Source organism: Rhamphochromis sp. 'chilingali' (assembly GCF_963969265.1).
Source record: "Rhamphochromis sp. 'chilingali' genome assembly, chromosome: 3".
NCBI lineage: Eukaryota > Metazoa > Chordata > Actinopteri > Cichliformes > Cichlidae > Rhamphochromis > Rhamphochromis sp. 'chilingali'.
In genome coordinates, this window is record NC_137931.1 from 27,139,734 (window position 1) to 27,155,902 (window position 16,169).

The 16,169-nt window shown below is 38.9% G+C and overlaps 1 protein-coding gene across 1 annotated transcript in view; it reads left to right on the forward strand.

Moving 5' to 3' along the window:
- The window catches only part of LOC308393698 (uncharacterized protein), a 34,006-nt gene extending 17,901 nt beyond the window's left edge, over nt 1-16,105 (forward strand). Inside the window, exons 8-22 of the mRNA XM_080877656.1 lie at nt 73-246; nt 1,020-1,196; nt 1,478-1,524; nt 2,356-2,893; nt 8,648-8,740; nt 8,825-8,923; nt 9,027-9,152; nt 9,981-10,059; nt 10,218-10,446; nt 10,595-12,392; nt 12,494-12,667; nt 12,964-13,137; nt 13,661-13,834; nt 14,945-14,991; nt 15,167-16,105. Coding sequence (XP_080733782.1) covers nt 73-246; nt 1,020-1,196; nt 1,478-1,524; nt 2,356-2,893; nt 8,648-8,740; nt 8,825-8,923; nt 9,027-9,152; nt 9,981-10,059; nt 10,218-10,446; nt 10,595-12,392; nt 12,494-12,667; nt 12,964-13,137; nt 13,661-13,834; nt 14,945-14,991; nt 15,167-15,693 — 4,456 coding nt within the window. The 3' untranslated portion in view covers nt 15,694-16,105. The remainder of the gene's footprint in view (nt 1-72; nt 247-1,019; nt 1,197-1,477; nt 1,525-2,355; nt 2,894-8,647; nt 8,741-8,824; nt 8,924-9,026; nt 9,153-9,980; nt 10,060-10,217; nt 10,447-10,594; nt 12,393-12,493; nt 12,668-12,963; nt 13,138-13,660; nt 13,835-14,944; nt 14,992-15,166) is intronic.
- The last annotated feature ends 64 nt before the right edge of the window (nt 16,106-16,169 follow it).

The following is a 16,169-nucleotide window of genomic DNA, read 5'->3' on the forward strand; positions in this document are numbered from 1 at the left end:
TTGTTAAAACCAGATTTTTTTTTCTCCTTTTCTTTTAAATATGTGTTTATTTATTCTCCTATGTTTTTCCAGACTGAGTGGCTGTAACCTTACAGAACGAAGTTGTGACGCTCTGTCCACAATTCTCAGCTCTCCATCCTGTAGACTCAGAGAGCTGGACTTGAGTAACAATGACCTGCAGGACAAAGGAGTCAAGGCACTATCCAGAGGTCTGGAAAGTCCACATTGCGCCCTGGAAACTCTTAGGTCAGTTCAATATCTTCTGTTTTACTGAGTTGCTTTAAAAATGAACATTTATGTATTTACTTTTTTTCATTGTCATTGCACCTCATATTTGTTTTCCAAAATCTCAATTTAAGAAAATGTACTTGGTTTAGTCATATGCATTATGACATTTAAAAAAAAAAACAAGAAAAAGAAAAAGAAACAAAAAAGTGTGTGTGTATTTCTCTTTATTGTACAGCTGGGTGACGATTGTTTGATCAGAGAAGGTAATTTGGGGTTTAGTGTCAAAGGTGACTAGGTCACCCAGTATTTGTCCACAGTGATTCTGGAGCATCTGAAAGTCTGCTAGTGATGGGAAATGCTCTTTTCAGTTTGAATACACTGTTTGGGTTTGTCCATCAGCAGATTCAGAGGTAAGCCAAATGGGTGTGGATAATATGTAATATAATATAGAATAACCTCAATCTGCAACAGTTGCTGCACAGACAATGGAGCTCTTTCTCTAAGATTCACAGATTGCAGTATTGTTTCATTTTTGTATTATTTAAATTTTATTTTATTTCACTTTGCAGCTTGTTCTTTTCACTCTATAAGTTTTTCCCTTACTGGGCTATTTTAAATCGCTTTTATTTAATTGTGTTATTCTACTTCATTTATGGCCTTTTTAAATAGATTTTGTTTAATGCATTGGCTCCTGTGACACCCTTTTCCAACTCCCTGGATAAAAGAAGTATAATATATCTTATCTCATAAAATTTAATATATCCTAGTTAATGGTAGTTTTGCGTTTGCAGGTTGACAGGCTGCATGATCACGCATGAAGGGTGTATTGCTCTGGCCTCAGCTCTGAACTCCAACCCCTCCTCCCATCTGAGAGAGGTCGACCTGTCCTACAATCACCCTGGAGACACAGGAGTGAAACTTTTGGCTGCTGAGTTGAATGATCCACACTGGAGAATAGAAAATCTCAGGTCAGCAATCACCCTGATTAAAAACATGAAAAAGTCCTCCTCCGCATCTACATGCAAACTTAACTAGGATTAGGATTTTCAGTAGTTCTGTGATATGCAAAGATTTCTTTTGCAGACTATTTGCTCTTAGTTGTGTTTACCAAAGGGATACTTCACAAATATTACAACAATCTTTCTATATTTGGTGTTTTGCTTTATTTAACTTTATCTGCATCTTAGTGTTTAGAAGTATTTGCGACGTAACAAAGGAAGATAATAATTTCTCCTCCCATATCTTGCAGAGCTGACCCAGTTGGAATCGAGTGGTTAAAATCAAGTCTGAGGAAGTGTAAGTGCTTTTTTTTGTTTTTTCTAATGTACTATGTTTATACTTCCCCTGTTGAGCTCTCTCCCCCACTTTCAATGAGTCATAGTTTTTCTTTTGAATTACTTTCTCTTATTCATCATGATATAGCATTTTGTGCATTCTTGCATAGTAAATGTTACTGTATAATGGTAAATGGCCTGTATTTGTATAGCGCTTTACTAGTCCCAATCAGACGAGGCTGCTGGACACTGGCGCCAGGGGGCCCTCTGACCACCACCAGTAGGCAATGGGTGAAGTGTTTTGCCCAAGGACACAACGACCGAGACTGTCTGACCCAGGGCTCAAACCGGCAACCTTCCGATCACAAGGCGAACTCCCAGCTCTTGAGCCACGATCGCCCCTCTGCTTTAATGCAACATTAAAACAAACATTTTATATATTGTATTATTTGTGCTTCATCAACCACATCTGGGCTGAATGTTAAGTCCCGTTCTTTTAATTCATACATGGAGGGGATGGATCGCAAACCTTTTTAATTTAGAGTTTTGATCTTGAACGTCTTGATTCTTTTCAAACCATTTGCAGTTTTCGGTACTGCATATGTTGAGCTTGTTTCCCTTAAGTATTTTCTCATGTCATATCAAATATGAGTCCACCGACATGTCCTCAAACGTCCCCAGTGGCAGGCTACAACACACTGGAGGAGGTAGTTTTACCCCAGATGGAAACATCACTTACTAAAAAAATAGACTTAGCCAAAAATCAACTTAATGCAGTTTAAATATAGATATACATGAAAAACAGGAAACTTTAGACAATATTAACCAAAGATTTTTATGCTCTTTTTGGTAGATTTCTGTGAATTCACGCTGGACCCAAACACAGCTCACAAATTCCTCAAATTATCCGAAAGCAACAAAAAAGTGACAGACCTGAGAAAGGAGCACCCGTATCCTGACCACCCAGAGAGATTTGATTACTGGCCTCAGGTGCTGTGTGAAAATGGTGTGACTGGTCGCTGTTACTGGGAGGTCGAGTGGGTTGGAAAGGTTTATATTGCAGTAAGCTACAGAGGGATCGGAAGGAACGGAGACATTGATGCCTCAAAATTTGGAGGCAATGAGCAGTCCTGGTGTCTGACCTGCACTGATGGAGGGTATAGCGCCTGGCACAACAACAGCGGGACTCCCATTACAGTAACGTCATTATCTAATGTTTCTCACAGAGTAGCAGTGTATGTGGACTGTCCTGCTGGCACTCTGTCCTTCTACAGAGTCTCCTCTGACACTCTGATCCACCTCCACACCTTCAACACCACTTTCACTGAAACTCTTTATCCTGGGTTTGGTTATGGGGTGAAGTTGAACTCATCAGCCTTTCTGTGCACACTGTAGACCAGAAGCATGGACAGAAAACTCACTGGTTCCATTAATACTGTTTAACCTTAAAACTGATGAAGATTGTGAAATATGATTTTGGAATGAAAACTGACAGAACCAAGTTTGAACAAAAACCCAGAGTGAGATGAGTGTCACTGAACTTTTCATTTCACTTTTATTTATATAGTGCCAAATCACAACAACAGCTGCCTATATTATATATTTATATTGTAATGTAAAGACATTATAATAATAAGGGTCTTTTAGACTTTAAAATCTTGGAAAAGGTCAACTTTCAAACCAGGTACTGTACACTGCTCTGTTTATGTTTGTTGTGTTTACCTTCATTTTGTATTTATTTTAATTTAATTAGTTTTAATGCTGTAAGAAAATAATTTCACAATTCTGGGCTAAAGACTATTTTGTCTTTATGAAATTTGTTTATACACTGTTAATACATATAGTTTTATTTGTCTCTCATCTTGTTTGTTTGTTTATTATACTGCCTTTTTTTATTTTGCAGTAGTAATAGTAACAGTAGTAGATGATAGTAGTAGCATAACAGTGCCTAATGTTTGGGGTAAGTAACAGTAGCATCTGTAATGGAATATAAAGAGATTTAAATCTATAGGCTACAGCAAAAGTGTTTTTGTTGATGTTTTTAAACAGTTCACCAGAACATGTGGTCTTCATGTTTGAAACTCTGTATGTTAATGAACATACTGATGCTGTGTAATGTAGGTAAACAAGGGTTTTGCTCTTTTTTTTCTGTGTGAGGCTACAGGTTCTTCTTAAAATCTGCCACAGTCGTATTAACAGTTGCATTTCAATATGGTCTGCATAGCTCTGATTGGGGGGGGTGAACTATATGAAAATCACTCTGTGTGCACTGCTGAGAAAAGAATCCCTTTTGTGAAGAGTTGCAGGACAGAGACAAAGTTTTAGCACTACACTCACATCTTTGAGTCGTACACCCATCCCATTTATATTTTTCTGACCTTTCCCCCTGAATCCAGGTAAACACTCAAACCATCACAAATCCCAGTGTTAAATTTACTGCATGCCACAAATATTATTATTAATGTAAAATGTGAACTACATTATAGGTCTGCCATAAAAAGACTTGCTGTGACCATGCCTCTCAGTCACAAAAATGACACTACACCACTTGAAAATTCCAGCCGTAGTTTTTTAATGCCTGAACATGTTTGTTTCTCTGGTGCGGACTGTTAGTAAATCGAGCCGCTGTCTGTTAAAGTGAGCTGATGGATTTCCAGCGTTAAAATCTTTTTGCTCAAACCAGAGGAATCGTCCCATAATGACCACAAGTACAGTCCCACAGCTCTGCAACACCACAAATGGCGCATTACTGTTTCATCATCAGAGGAACTCTCTCTCAGTTATCTGTTTAAAATACGATGAACGTTCACTGAAGCTCTAGTAAAACTAATATCAACTGTGAACGAGTTTGACATAAATTGGGGAGTTGTCGCTCTCTGCTGGTAAAACTTTGAACTACATTCTGATATAAATGACTGGCTTTCATTAAATATGTAGGACGTTCTGCATTTATTTTGCTCCCTGTGAAGCTTTGCTGCTCCCCAAAAACCCAACTTCAGTTCAGAACTTAATCAAGGATGCAGCTCACACAAAACAACAGTAAACTGTCAGACTTCAAAAAATAAATGTTTTAAGCATTGAAGAAACTAAGAGCTTAATCCTTCAAGTTAAAAAAAAATAGGCCTGTGTGTTTGACGTTTAAGTGACAAAAAATTACACCGTAAGACAAACATTGATATATGCGTCAATTTCTCTCCCCAAAAAGATTAAAACTATAAAGTGATCAGATGTTGATTTTGTCGATTCTGATTGGCCTTAAACGCATCTCTGAGTGTTTCCTTCCTCATTGAAGTTTCATTTCACTTTCCTGTATTTCGTATCAGATGATCGTTTCCATATGAAGCTCCGTGTGAAGGTGAGTGAGGCGGTCTGTAATGTTTTCCTGGATCACATCAGCTGTGCGCTGTTTAGTTCCAGCACAACTCTGCCGCTCATAGCTCACAGTGACAGACTCAGAGTGAATGAAGGAGGCCAGCAGGTAAATGTGTCAGCCACAATTTTATCTGTGTGCGCTTCTTTGTATGTGAGCCAAGGAACTTACCTACTTATTAACTATATTTGAATTCCTATTTAAATATTTTCACCGTGAGGATTTGTCTTTTATTTTGAAACTGGCTTTACAAATTTGATCTTCTCCTGGACCTGAAAGTTAACTCAATATTTTTTCTTCACTGCTCTCTTCGAGTAACTTTGAATACTTCTTTTTTTCTGCTTGAGATATTCCCACTGCTACAGTTACTTCAACTCAAAGTACACCTTCCATAATTCAATGATTAAACTATAGACAGGAGCTGCTCCAAATGAACAGTATTTTTACTTTTACTACATTTGTCTGAGAACACTTGTTAAGATGAGAGCAATGCTTTCATTTTGGTGTCTTCCACCACACCTACCTTTAAGGGTTTTTTTTCCTAATTATTAAGAGCTCAACATTTCTGTTTATTGGAGAAATGATATAATCATGTATAGTTGACATTTCATTTGTGTATTTCTACTGATTTCTTCCTAGAACAGAGTGAACATGTAACTGCTCAAAAAATGAACACTTTGAAAACACATCAGATGTCAGTGGGGAAAAAGGACACAGTGGATATTTGTACTGATATTAAATGGGTAATGTGGTCGGAATGAAAAGAGGCCATGTCGTTTGATGGGAATGAAAATAATAAACATAATGAATTCAAAGATGCTCAGAAAACCAAAGTGAAAAATTTTCTGAGTCCATTTTGATGAAATTTAATGGCACCAACCCAAAATGGTATTCAGTCGTCTGTATGGACGTCATGTGCTTGTATGCAAGCCTGACAATGTCTGGGTGTGTTCCTGACAAGAGGGTGGAGGGTGTACAGAGGGATCTTATCACAGATCTGGAGAAGGGCATCACTGACTTTCTCAGCAGTCTGAGGGAAAAACGTGGTGGCATCAGATGGACTCAAACATAATGTCCCAGAGTTGTTCTGTTGGATTTAGGTTAGGCAAGCTTGGGGGCCAGTCAGTGCTGTCAGTTCCTTCATCCTGCAGGAACTGCCTGCATACTCTCGCCACATTTTTCATCAGGAGGTACCCAGGACCCTCTCCACCACTGTCAGGTAGGACATGGGTCTGGGGATTTCATCCTGATACCTAATGGCAGTCAGGGTGTAGTTGCCCAGCCTGTAGAAGTCTGTGTATCCCTCCATCAATTTGTGTCCTCAGACCATCACTGACCCAACACTAAACCGGACATGCTGACATGTTACAGGCAGCATGACGTTCTCCACTGCTTTTTTAGAGCCTTTCACAGCTGTCACACATGCTCAGGGTAACCCTGCTCTCATCTGTAAAAAACACAGGGTGCCAGTGGTGGACCTGCTAATTCTAGTACTCCACAGCAAATGACAATCAGGCTGGTGCTGTGGTGCTGGGGAGTGAGTACGGGGCCCAGTAGAGGATCTCGACCTTCACCACAGGATCTTCGCCTTTGTGAAGTCTGTTTCTAATTGTTCGGTCATTTACACCAGTGGACTCTTGGAGGTTGTTTTGTAAGGCTCTGACAGTGCTCATCCTGTTCCTCCTTGCACAAAAGAACAGATACTGCTGATGGCTCAGGACATTTTATGACCCCGTCCAGCTCTACCAGAGTGACTGTCTCCTGGAATCTCCTTGATGCTCTCGAGACTTTACAGCAAACGTTCTGGTATCACCTCTTGGTGCCAGTAGGGACAATGACCTTAGCCAAAGCAAAACTAATGACAAGACAGACAGAAAAGATGAAGAGGGAAAAATGTTAGTGCCCTCCACCTGTAAAACCATTCCCGCTCCTGCTCTATTAACAGAACGCTTTAATTATTTCTTTGAGTAGTACACATTTATAATGGACTTTATTTGATCCTGCTCCAACATTTTAAAGCTTAATAATAATAATTTGATAATAATGATAATAACTAATAATAATTTGTATGTATTACCATTAAAGGGTCTAGTTTTCTGACTGTCACTGTGTACTCATTGCCCAGCCTGGTGGGTTGTTACTGAGGATTTACACCTGCTACATCTGGCAGTAAAGACTTTTGTTCCATAGGTCAAAAAGAAGTTATTTAATTTTTTATTACATTGAAGCAAAAATATTAAACATATTTAATCTTAATAATATAATGTATATATGTATGTATGTAAGCTTGCATATATCACAGAAGAAACAGCAAAGACTGGGATGAATGCACAAAGCTGACACTGATTTCTCCCGTGTCAGCCTGTTATACTAAAACTCATCCTAGACATGTGACGTCACATGGTAAAAATGCAAACCACATTGCAAAGATGCTGCTGGCAGCAGTTTCCTGTCTTCTCTCTTCTCTTTTTTTCTGACAGATACAAATGCAACCAAAGGAAGTGAAACACGTTGCCATGGTAACATGGAAACTTGTCAGTCACCTCCATATATTTCTGCAAATACTGATGTCATTGGTCTAATGTGTAACAACAAAATGTGTGACTTCCTATCCATATGTTCAGGCAAAAGATAAAAGAATTGTTACTTAATATAAAAACACAATTTAGAGAAACACTTGTGAACCTTAGTTTACCATGATTTATACAATTTTAAACTAAAACTCATACATTGGGTAGATAATGTTGTAATCTTCACTCTATACTGCTGGTCCTTTTATCACCCAGCTAAAAAAACCACTCTGAAGTTACAAACACCCTGATGCTCTGCGCGGAGGGAGATCTTTCAACCTAGAAGCAGATCTGAGGGACAGTCCAGCAGGTCCTTACATTTAGACTTGGTGTTTATTTCTAATGGTCATCTACAATATTCAAAACAACTTTCCTAAATGATGATATATGAATATACATAGCACTATATGTGTGTGAATGTGCGTGTCTGTGTGTAACACCAATGCTCAGGCACCCTATAAACAGGATGTGTGGGGGTATGATGTACTCTCTGCACCTCAGGCTGAAGGGCAACGAACTACTTCTCTCTTTTCTAGCTGTTCCACACATTTCTAGCACCCTCCAACTGTGGCTTCCTATTTCGTTTTATGTCAGGCAGACCCCCACTGTCAATAAATTCTTCTCTCTCTACAGTTACACACACCCAGGCTTATAGCTAAACCAACCTAAAACACACACATTCACAAATCCTGTCCTATTCGTGTGATCTACAGCTGCACCCTGTCATCTAAACAAACTTGAGCCCATTTTATTCTAATCATTGTTTTCTTGTACTCACAATAATTATAATCATCACATATTCAAACAGTAATATCCACTTCTTCACTTTACCTTAAATACTACTGATCCTCTCTGAATTATGGATCATCCAAATTGTTTTAAAATCCTGTTTAGATGTGTTAAACTGAGTGATTATTAATGAACTGAAGCTTCCAGTTACAGTGACTCAGTGTATTTCAGTGTGTGATTCATGGCGTCATCTAGTGGACTGATAGTAGAAGTAGAGCAGCTGATGGCAGCTTCCTCTGCCTCACACTGCTGTCTGACTGCATTCAGCTGACACTGAGATGAAGCAGAAAAGAAGCAGCTGATATTTGGACAGCACACATGATGGAAAGGAGGATTTCAGTTGATGTGCACATGAATGATTTGTGTTTCCTCGGAAGGTGAAGGTAGAAAGTGTGTGTGAGCTGACGTCAATTCAGCAGCATGGATCAGTGTGAGGACAGAGAGGAGGGAGCCCCTCCATCTAAAACCACTCTGTGTGGGGAACATGAGAGCCAGACCAAAGCTCAGAGGTGAGATGACCATCTCTAACTGTCCATGACTCTTCTCCATGTCACACCTCAGCACTCACATCACTGCTCCATCATTATTCACAGGAACCAACCTGGAGCTGAACCCAGCTGTTTATCCTTAAAAAGCAGTGATTCAAAGGAAGTTGTGATTAATTTCAGACAAAAAAGTTCCTTTGGTAAAATGTAAGTTGTTATTGGTATTAACTGATTTGAACTTCAAATACACATTTTAAGGTTTTATGTGCAAGGAAACATTTGCGGAATTTAATAACTTTTCTTCTGTCAGGATTCATCAAAGACCAGACGCACGTGGACATGAATATAAAGATGAATCCAGCAATGTCTCCTTTAAGAGCAATAATTCAAGGAAACAGCCTACTGATTTTAAAGATGAACAGGCTAATTCTGTAAAGTAAGCAGAAGCATGTTGACTTTGTTAAGATATAGAAAACAAATAAATTTTGTTAATTTTTGTTTTGCTGCATTTCACCTAGCTTACTTCATAATTTGTGTTTCTCTTCCGAATGACATTTCGGAAGAACCTGTTGGGCATGCCCACTAAAAACACTCAACATCACCCGTTGATTATTGGTGTTAAACTCATGACCTTTTTCTTTCCAAGCTCCTTAGATCCTGTCTGACATTCTTTTGACCTACACAGCACTATTCACATACTTTTCCTTCCTCCTACTTCATTATGTTTCATATCTACACCTTTGAACAACAGTTTGAATCCACCAACGCCCCTGGCCTTGCTGTCCTTCCACAAACAACAACATTTCTATGTCCCTTCTTTCGCTCAACCAATTTGCTTTGTTTACCAATTGTGGCCCACCATTTAAAGCCCATATTGTTACTTTCCTTCTCCCTCACTGGATTTGAATATGCCTTTCCCTTCTCCTCCTTTTTTTGCCTTTAGCCAATACTGGCAGTTTCTACTGTCACCCTGTTAATACGCAGAGTTGTTTGTTAACCCAGGTCCTGACCAGTCCGGTATAGAAATCACATTCTTGATGACCACATGTTTGATTTGGCCTAGATTGGGCTTGGGAGTGCCAATTATACTCCTACCTCTTTAAGAGTGTTCTTGACTTTATTAAGATTCAGTGTTGTTTTCTTTTGATAATGCTTAAGTGGTGATTGAATTCTTTCTCTTTAAAAATATATATCAGATTATTGATTTGGCCACTCGTAGAATTTTTGTTACCTATATGATAGGTTTATTTTGATTCCTCCATAGCTTGGACCAGGAGAGCTCAGAGGTACCCAGTGGGCAATCTGCACATCTGTGTCAAACACACTTGGAGTCAATATTTATGGTCTGTACATGTATAACCAGTTTTACATATATTTTGTTCACAGTCATCTCCATGCTGCATTTTGCAGACCAGTGGATTGTTAGTGTGTACAACATGGATCTAATGTTTGGCTCAATTATTTCAATTTATTGTATCATTCGTGTGGTATTTTGTTCCAGCTCGTGGAGGACAACATCATCTCTTTTGTGAAGAAACAACTGAAGGAGCTACAGAAGGTTTTACATGCAGATTTTCCAGAATACTTAGAAAGTCAGAGCAAGGATGAAGAGATGCTGGAGGCTGAGGTTAAAGAGCAGAGGGAAAACAGCAGAGAGGCTTTTGTGAAGATTACACTGCACTTCCTGAGGAAAATTAAGCAAGAGGAACTTGCTGATAGTCTGCAAAACAGTAAGAGGATTTTTCTCAAGACTGCAGCTGCTGGATAAATGCAACAAATATCTCAAGAGCTAGACAAACATATGTTCACTCTTTAGAGGAATGAGATGTTGACTATATAATAATTCATGTATTTGGGTTATTTATTTTATGTTTTCAGAAATCTTTGCTCGACGTTATCAATATGAACTTAAATCTCACCTACAAAAGAAATTTGGGTGTGTGTTTGAGGGGATCGCTAAAACAGGAAATCCAACCCTTCTGAATCAGATCTACACAGAGCTCTACATCACAGAGGGAGGGACTGGAAATGTGAATGCCAAACATGAGATCAGACAGATTGAAACAGCATCCAGGAGACTACACAAAAAAGAAACAACAATTAGACAAGAAGACATCTTTAAAGCCCCACCTGGAAGAGATAAACCAATCAGAACAGTCCTGACAAAGGGAGTGGCTGGGATTGGGAAAACAGTCTTAACACAGAAGTTCACGCTAGACTGGGCTGAAAAAAAAGCTAACCAGAACTTTCAGTTCATATTTCCATTTGCATTCAGAGAACTGAATGTCCTTAAAGAGAACAAGTTTAGTTTGGTGGAACTTGTTAATCTCTTCTTTAGTGAAATCAGAGAAGTAAGAATCTGCAGCTTTGAGGACTTCCAGGTTTTGTTTATCTTTGATGGTCTGGATGAGTGCCGACTTCCTCTGGATTTCCACAACACTGAGCTCATAACTGACCCTAGAAAGTCCACCTCAGTGGATGAGCTGCTGATAAACCTCATCAAGGGGAACCTGCTTCCCTCTGCTCAGCTCTGGATAACCACACGACCTGCAGCAGCCAATCAGATCCCTGCTGAGTGTGTGGACATGGTGACAGAGGTCAGGGGGTTCACTGACCCACAGAAGGAAGAGTACTTCAGGAAGAGATCTAGAGATGAGAAGCAGGCCAGCAGGATCATCTCCCACATCAAGACATCACGAAGCCTCCACATCATGTGCCACATCCCAGTCTTCTGCTGGATCACTGCTACAGTTCTGGAGGATGTGCTGAAAACCAGAGAGGGAGGACAGCTGCCAAAGACCTTGACTGATATGTACATCCACTTCCTGGTGGTTCAGACAAAAGTGAAGAAGTTCAAGTATGATGGAGGAGCTGAGACAGATCCACACTGGAGTCCAGAGAGCAGGAAGATGGTTGAGTCTCTGGGAAAACTGGCTTTTGATCAGCTGCAGAAAGACAACCTGATCTTCTATGAATCAGACCTGACAGAGTGTGGCATCGATATCACAGCAGCCTCAGTGTACTCAGGAGTGTTCACACAGCTCTTTAGAGAGGAGAGAGGGCTGTACCAGGACAAGGTGTTCTGCTTCATCCATCTGAGTGTTCAGGAGTTTCTGGCTGCTCTTCATGTCCATCTGACCTTCATCAACACTGGAGTCAATCTGCTGGAAGAGGAACAAAACACCTCCAGGAACTTTGAAACAAGACAACATACAGGGTCTCAATTCTATGAGAGTGCTGTCAAAAAGGCCTTACAGAGTCCAAATGGATTACTGGACTTGTTTCTTCGCTTCCTCCTGGGTCTTTCACTGCAGTCCAATCAGAACCTCCTACAAGGTCTTCTGACACAGACAGGAAATGGCTCACAGATCAATCAGGAAACTGTCCAGTACATCAAGAAGAAGCTCAATGAGAATCTGTCTGTAGAGAAAAGCATCAACCTGTTCCACTGTCTAAATGAGCTGAATGATCGTGCCATAGTGGAGAAGATCCAACAGTCTTTGAGTTCAGAACAATTCTCCACAGATGAGCTGTCTCCTGCTCAGTGGTCAGCTCTGGTTTTCATCTTACTGTCGTCAGAAGAAGACCTTGAGGTTTTTGACTTGAAGAAATATTCTGCTTCAGAGGATGCTCTTCTGAGGCTGCTGCCAGTGGTCAAAGCTTCTCAAAAAGCTCTGTAAGTTATAAAGATTTAAAGATTTAAAGATCCTTCTCTCCCTTTAACAGGAATGACAAACACATCTATCACTGCTTAATTTTATATTACTGTATCTTCAGGCTAAATAGCTGTAACCTGTCAGAAAGAAGCTGTGAAGCTCTGTCCTCTGTGCTTAAAATGGAGGACTGTGAATTGACAGCTATAGATCTGAGTAACAACAACCTGCGGGACTCAGGAGTGAAGTTGATATCTGCTGGACTGAAGCATCCACACATTACACTGAAAACTATCAGGTCAGATAATGTATTTTGCAATTTGATGTGAGAAGGTAATTAGTAGATATTTAAAAAGAAAACTTCCCAGACTTTGAATTTGATGTTTTACAGATGTATATTCATGTTTTTTATTATTAAGATTTATAAACTCTGGTGATGAGACAACTTGATGAGACTAACAAACTCATATATACATTTACTGGAAAGAGTTAAGCATTTCATTTTAAGCACTTTATTTATTCAGAGTAGGCCAGTAAAGACTTTGCATGTACAAGAATTATCTTTTATTTTTTGGTGCTTTGTTGTCTTTCCAGACTGAGTGGCTGTGACCTATCACAGAGAAGCTGTGAAATTATATCCTCCATTCTCAGTTCCCAGTTCTGTAGTCTAATTGAGCTGGACTTGAGTAACAATGACCTGGCAAAATCAGGAGTGAAAGTGTTGTCTTCTGGATTAGGAAGTCTTCACTGTAAACTAGAAACACTCAGGTCAGGATTCTACATTTGTTTTTATTACTAATAAACACTTTCGTTAGCTTAATTTTTATGATTGTTAGACAGATGGTTTTTAAGATTTTTCATAAATTTTCTCCTTCTTTCCACCATAATGTATCGTCAAAAATAATTCCGATTTTTACTTGAATTTGGTTAAAGACTAAAAATAGGTTCCAACTTAGTTTAAGTTTAGCATAGATTTATATTTTTTACTTTCATTTTAACTATTCTACTTTTATTTGAACTATTATATTTCATTGTTTATCATTTCATTGACTATGATAAAACATTTAGATTTTAATGTTTCCTCTCAGTGATTTATAGTAACCTAAATGATCATCTGTGTTTTAATTTAGTGCCATCTTCTGGTTAACATTGTAGTTTGTCCACTACACACTAAACCACTATATATATATATATATATATATATATATATATATATAAGTCTTTCTGCGTAAGTTTCTTTTTAACTGCACTGCTGTTCTGGAAGATTAGCTGTCATGCTTTGTGTCTGCAGGTTGTCAGGTTGTTTGATCACAGACGAAGCTTGTGGTTTTCTCATCTCAGCTCTGAGCTCCAACCCTTCTTATCTGAGGGAGCTGGACCTGAGCTACAATCATCCAGGACAGGAACAAGTAAAGCAGCTGTCCGCTATACTGAAGGATCCATCCTGGGGACTCCACACTCTTAGGTATAGAGAAGTCTTTTGCAGCCACAGCCAGTCTCTGATATAACAGTAATAGATGACAGTTCTTTCTGTCCTTTATTCCCTCTGGTACACTTGCCTCATTGCTCGATGTGTATGATATTTGGACATCAAACATGTATGAGCTCCATCAAAAGAGTTAAACTAACATATTAGTCACGTGAAATAATTAAGCATCAGCATCTAATTAAAATGCATTGCACTGCTATGCTGCTGTTTCTGACCGTTACTGTTGAAACTGTGCTCCCTTAAAAGAATAAGGGAGCACTTATCTTTCACTCATAGTTACTGGTTGGGGGAAGCCATTTATTAAACAACTGTGTTTGCCTGTTTTAAAAATCTTACTGAAGACAGAAAATACCAACATGACCCTAATTCAAAGTTTACATACCCTAGTTCTTAATAAATAAATAACAACATGTGGATGTGTAACCCTCCAAGAAGATGCTTCACACAACCTTCACAGACACGCTGGCTCATGCAGTGTAACGTTGGCCAAATTTGTTTGCTCTAAAGGTGGAGTGCTTCTTTCTAAAAATGCTCATGAAGGATTGTGTGATTGTTTTTTTATTTAGCAACTAAAGTGCCCACAGGCAGCTGTTGTCATGACTGGCACTTTAAAAATATAATTCAGTTGAACTGATATTAATTTAATCACTGCTTAAATCACTTGTTTAGTCTATTTGTTTGTTTTATAAATTATGGACTCATTTATTAAACAAACTATTTTATGAAACAAACAAAAATATATCAGTACTTTGATATAAATAAATTATAATAATTTTAAATCTATAAGGCTGTGCTGAATCTATATGGTGAAGCTGTGCCGCCCATAATATGTACCTTTCAGACCACATCACCGTGAGTTAATTTTGGGGATTTTTTTTTTTTAATACGTTTCACACAAACTGAAGAGTAAAGTAAATAACATGCTTACAACAAAAAAGTCAAAATGTCTGCTCAGCCTGCAATTTTTATAAATATGTTGGACTGTTCCTTTATCAGTGTCTAACAGCATGTGTATGAGAGTGATGTAATGTCCATGTGTGCCTGCTGAAAGAGACTGTGCTGGTCTGACCCCCCTCCTCCTTTCAGGGTGGAGCCTGCTGGAGTACGATGGTTGAGACCAGGTCTGAGGAAGTGTAAGTGTGTTCTTAATGTGATTCATGAAAACAAAGCAGCACACATTCAACCATCTTCAAACTGTCACATCACTCATTCACATCTCTGATGTCAGGAGTCATCATCAAAGTGTCAATCAATGAACAGATGACGGACCAATAACTGCAGCTGTATTGTGTTTGTTCTCTCCATCAGATTCCTGTCAACTCACAATCGACACAAACACAGTACACACAAACCTCCAACTGTCTGACAACAACAGGAAGGTGATGTTTGTGTGGGAGGGTCTTCCATATCCCGATCATCCAGACAGATTTGATTGCATCTGTCCTCAACTGCTGTGCAGAAATGGTCTGACTGGTCGTTGTTACTGGGAGGTCGAGTGGAGAGGAGGAGTTTATATATCAGTGAGTTACAGAACAATCAGAAGGAAGGGGAGGATAGGCTGTGTGTTTGGAAAAAATGATCAGTCCTGGAGCCTGAGCTGCTCTGATTATTGTGGTTACTCTGCGTGGCACAATAAGCAAAAAACATCCATTTCCTCCTCCTCTGTCTCTAAGAGAGTAGCAGTGTATGTGGACTGTCCTGCTGGCACTCTGTCCTTCTACAGAGTCTCTAACACTCTGATCCACCTCCACACCTTCAACACCACATTCACTGAACCTCTTTATCCTGGGTTTACGGTCTCATTTGGTTCTTCAGTGTGTCTGTGTGTAGTTTAGTATGAATAGTCTTGTTGAACATTTCAGTCGGTACATGTCTGTCTCTCACAGTCAAAAACATGTTTTCAGATTCATGGATTCAATCAGTTGATGGTTTAAATGATGATGGAAACTTCAGTTATTGAAAAATGGAATCTATTATTATCCCAGGATTCTTTTTTTTGTATGTTATGTTTCTCTGAAGTTTAGTTCAGCTCATAATCTTTATATGATACCTCTTCATTAAATAACCGTAATAATAGCATCAAAATTTGGAGACAAAGCTTCTGAAGTATAACATTGTTATTCAGATTTATAAAGAAGTAAATTTCATGATACTGCATCAGTGACCCAGTATTTGTGTTTTTCTGATTTCATTTATAATGTGGGATTTAGTATTATTTATGGTTCAGTTTCCTTGTTTGTCCTACTTGTTCCAGTAGTGTTCCTAGTTTAGTCACTTGTATTTCTGGTTTTGAGTTTTTTATCTAGTCTGT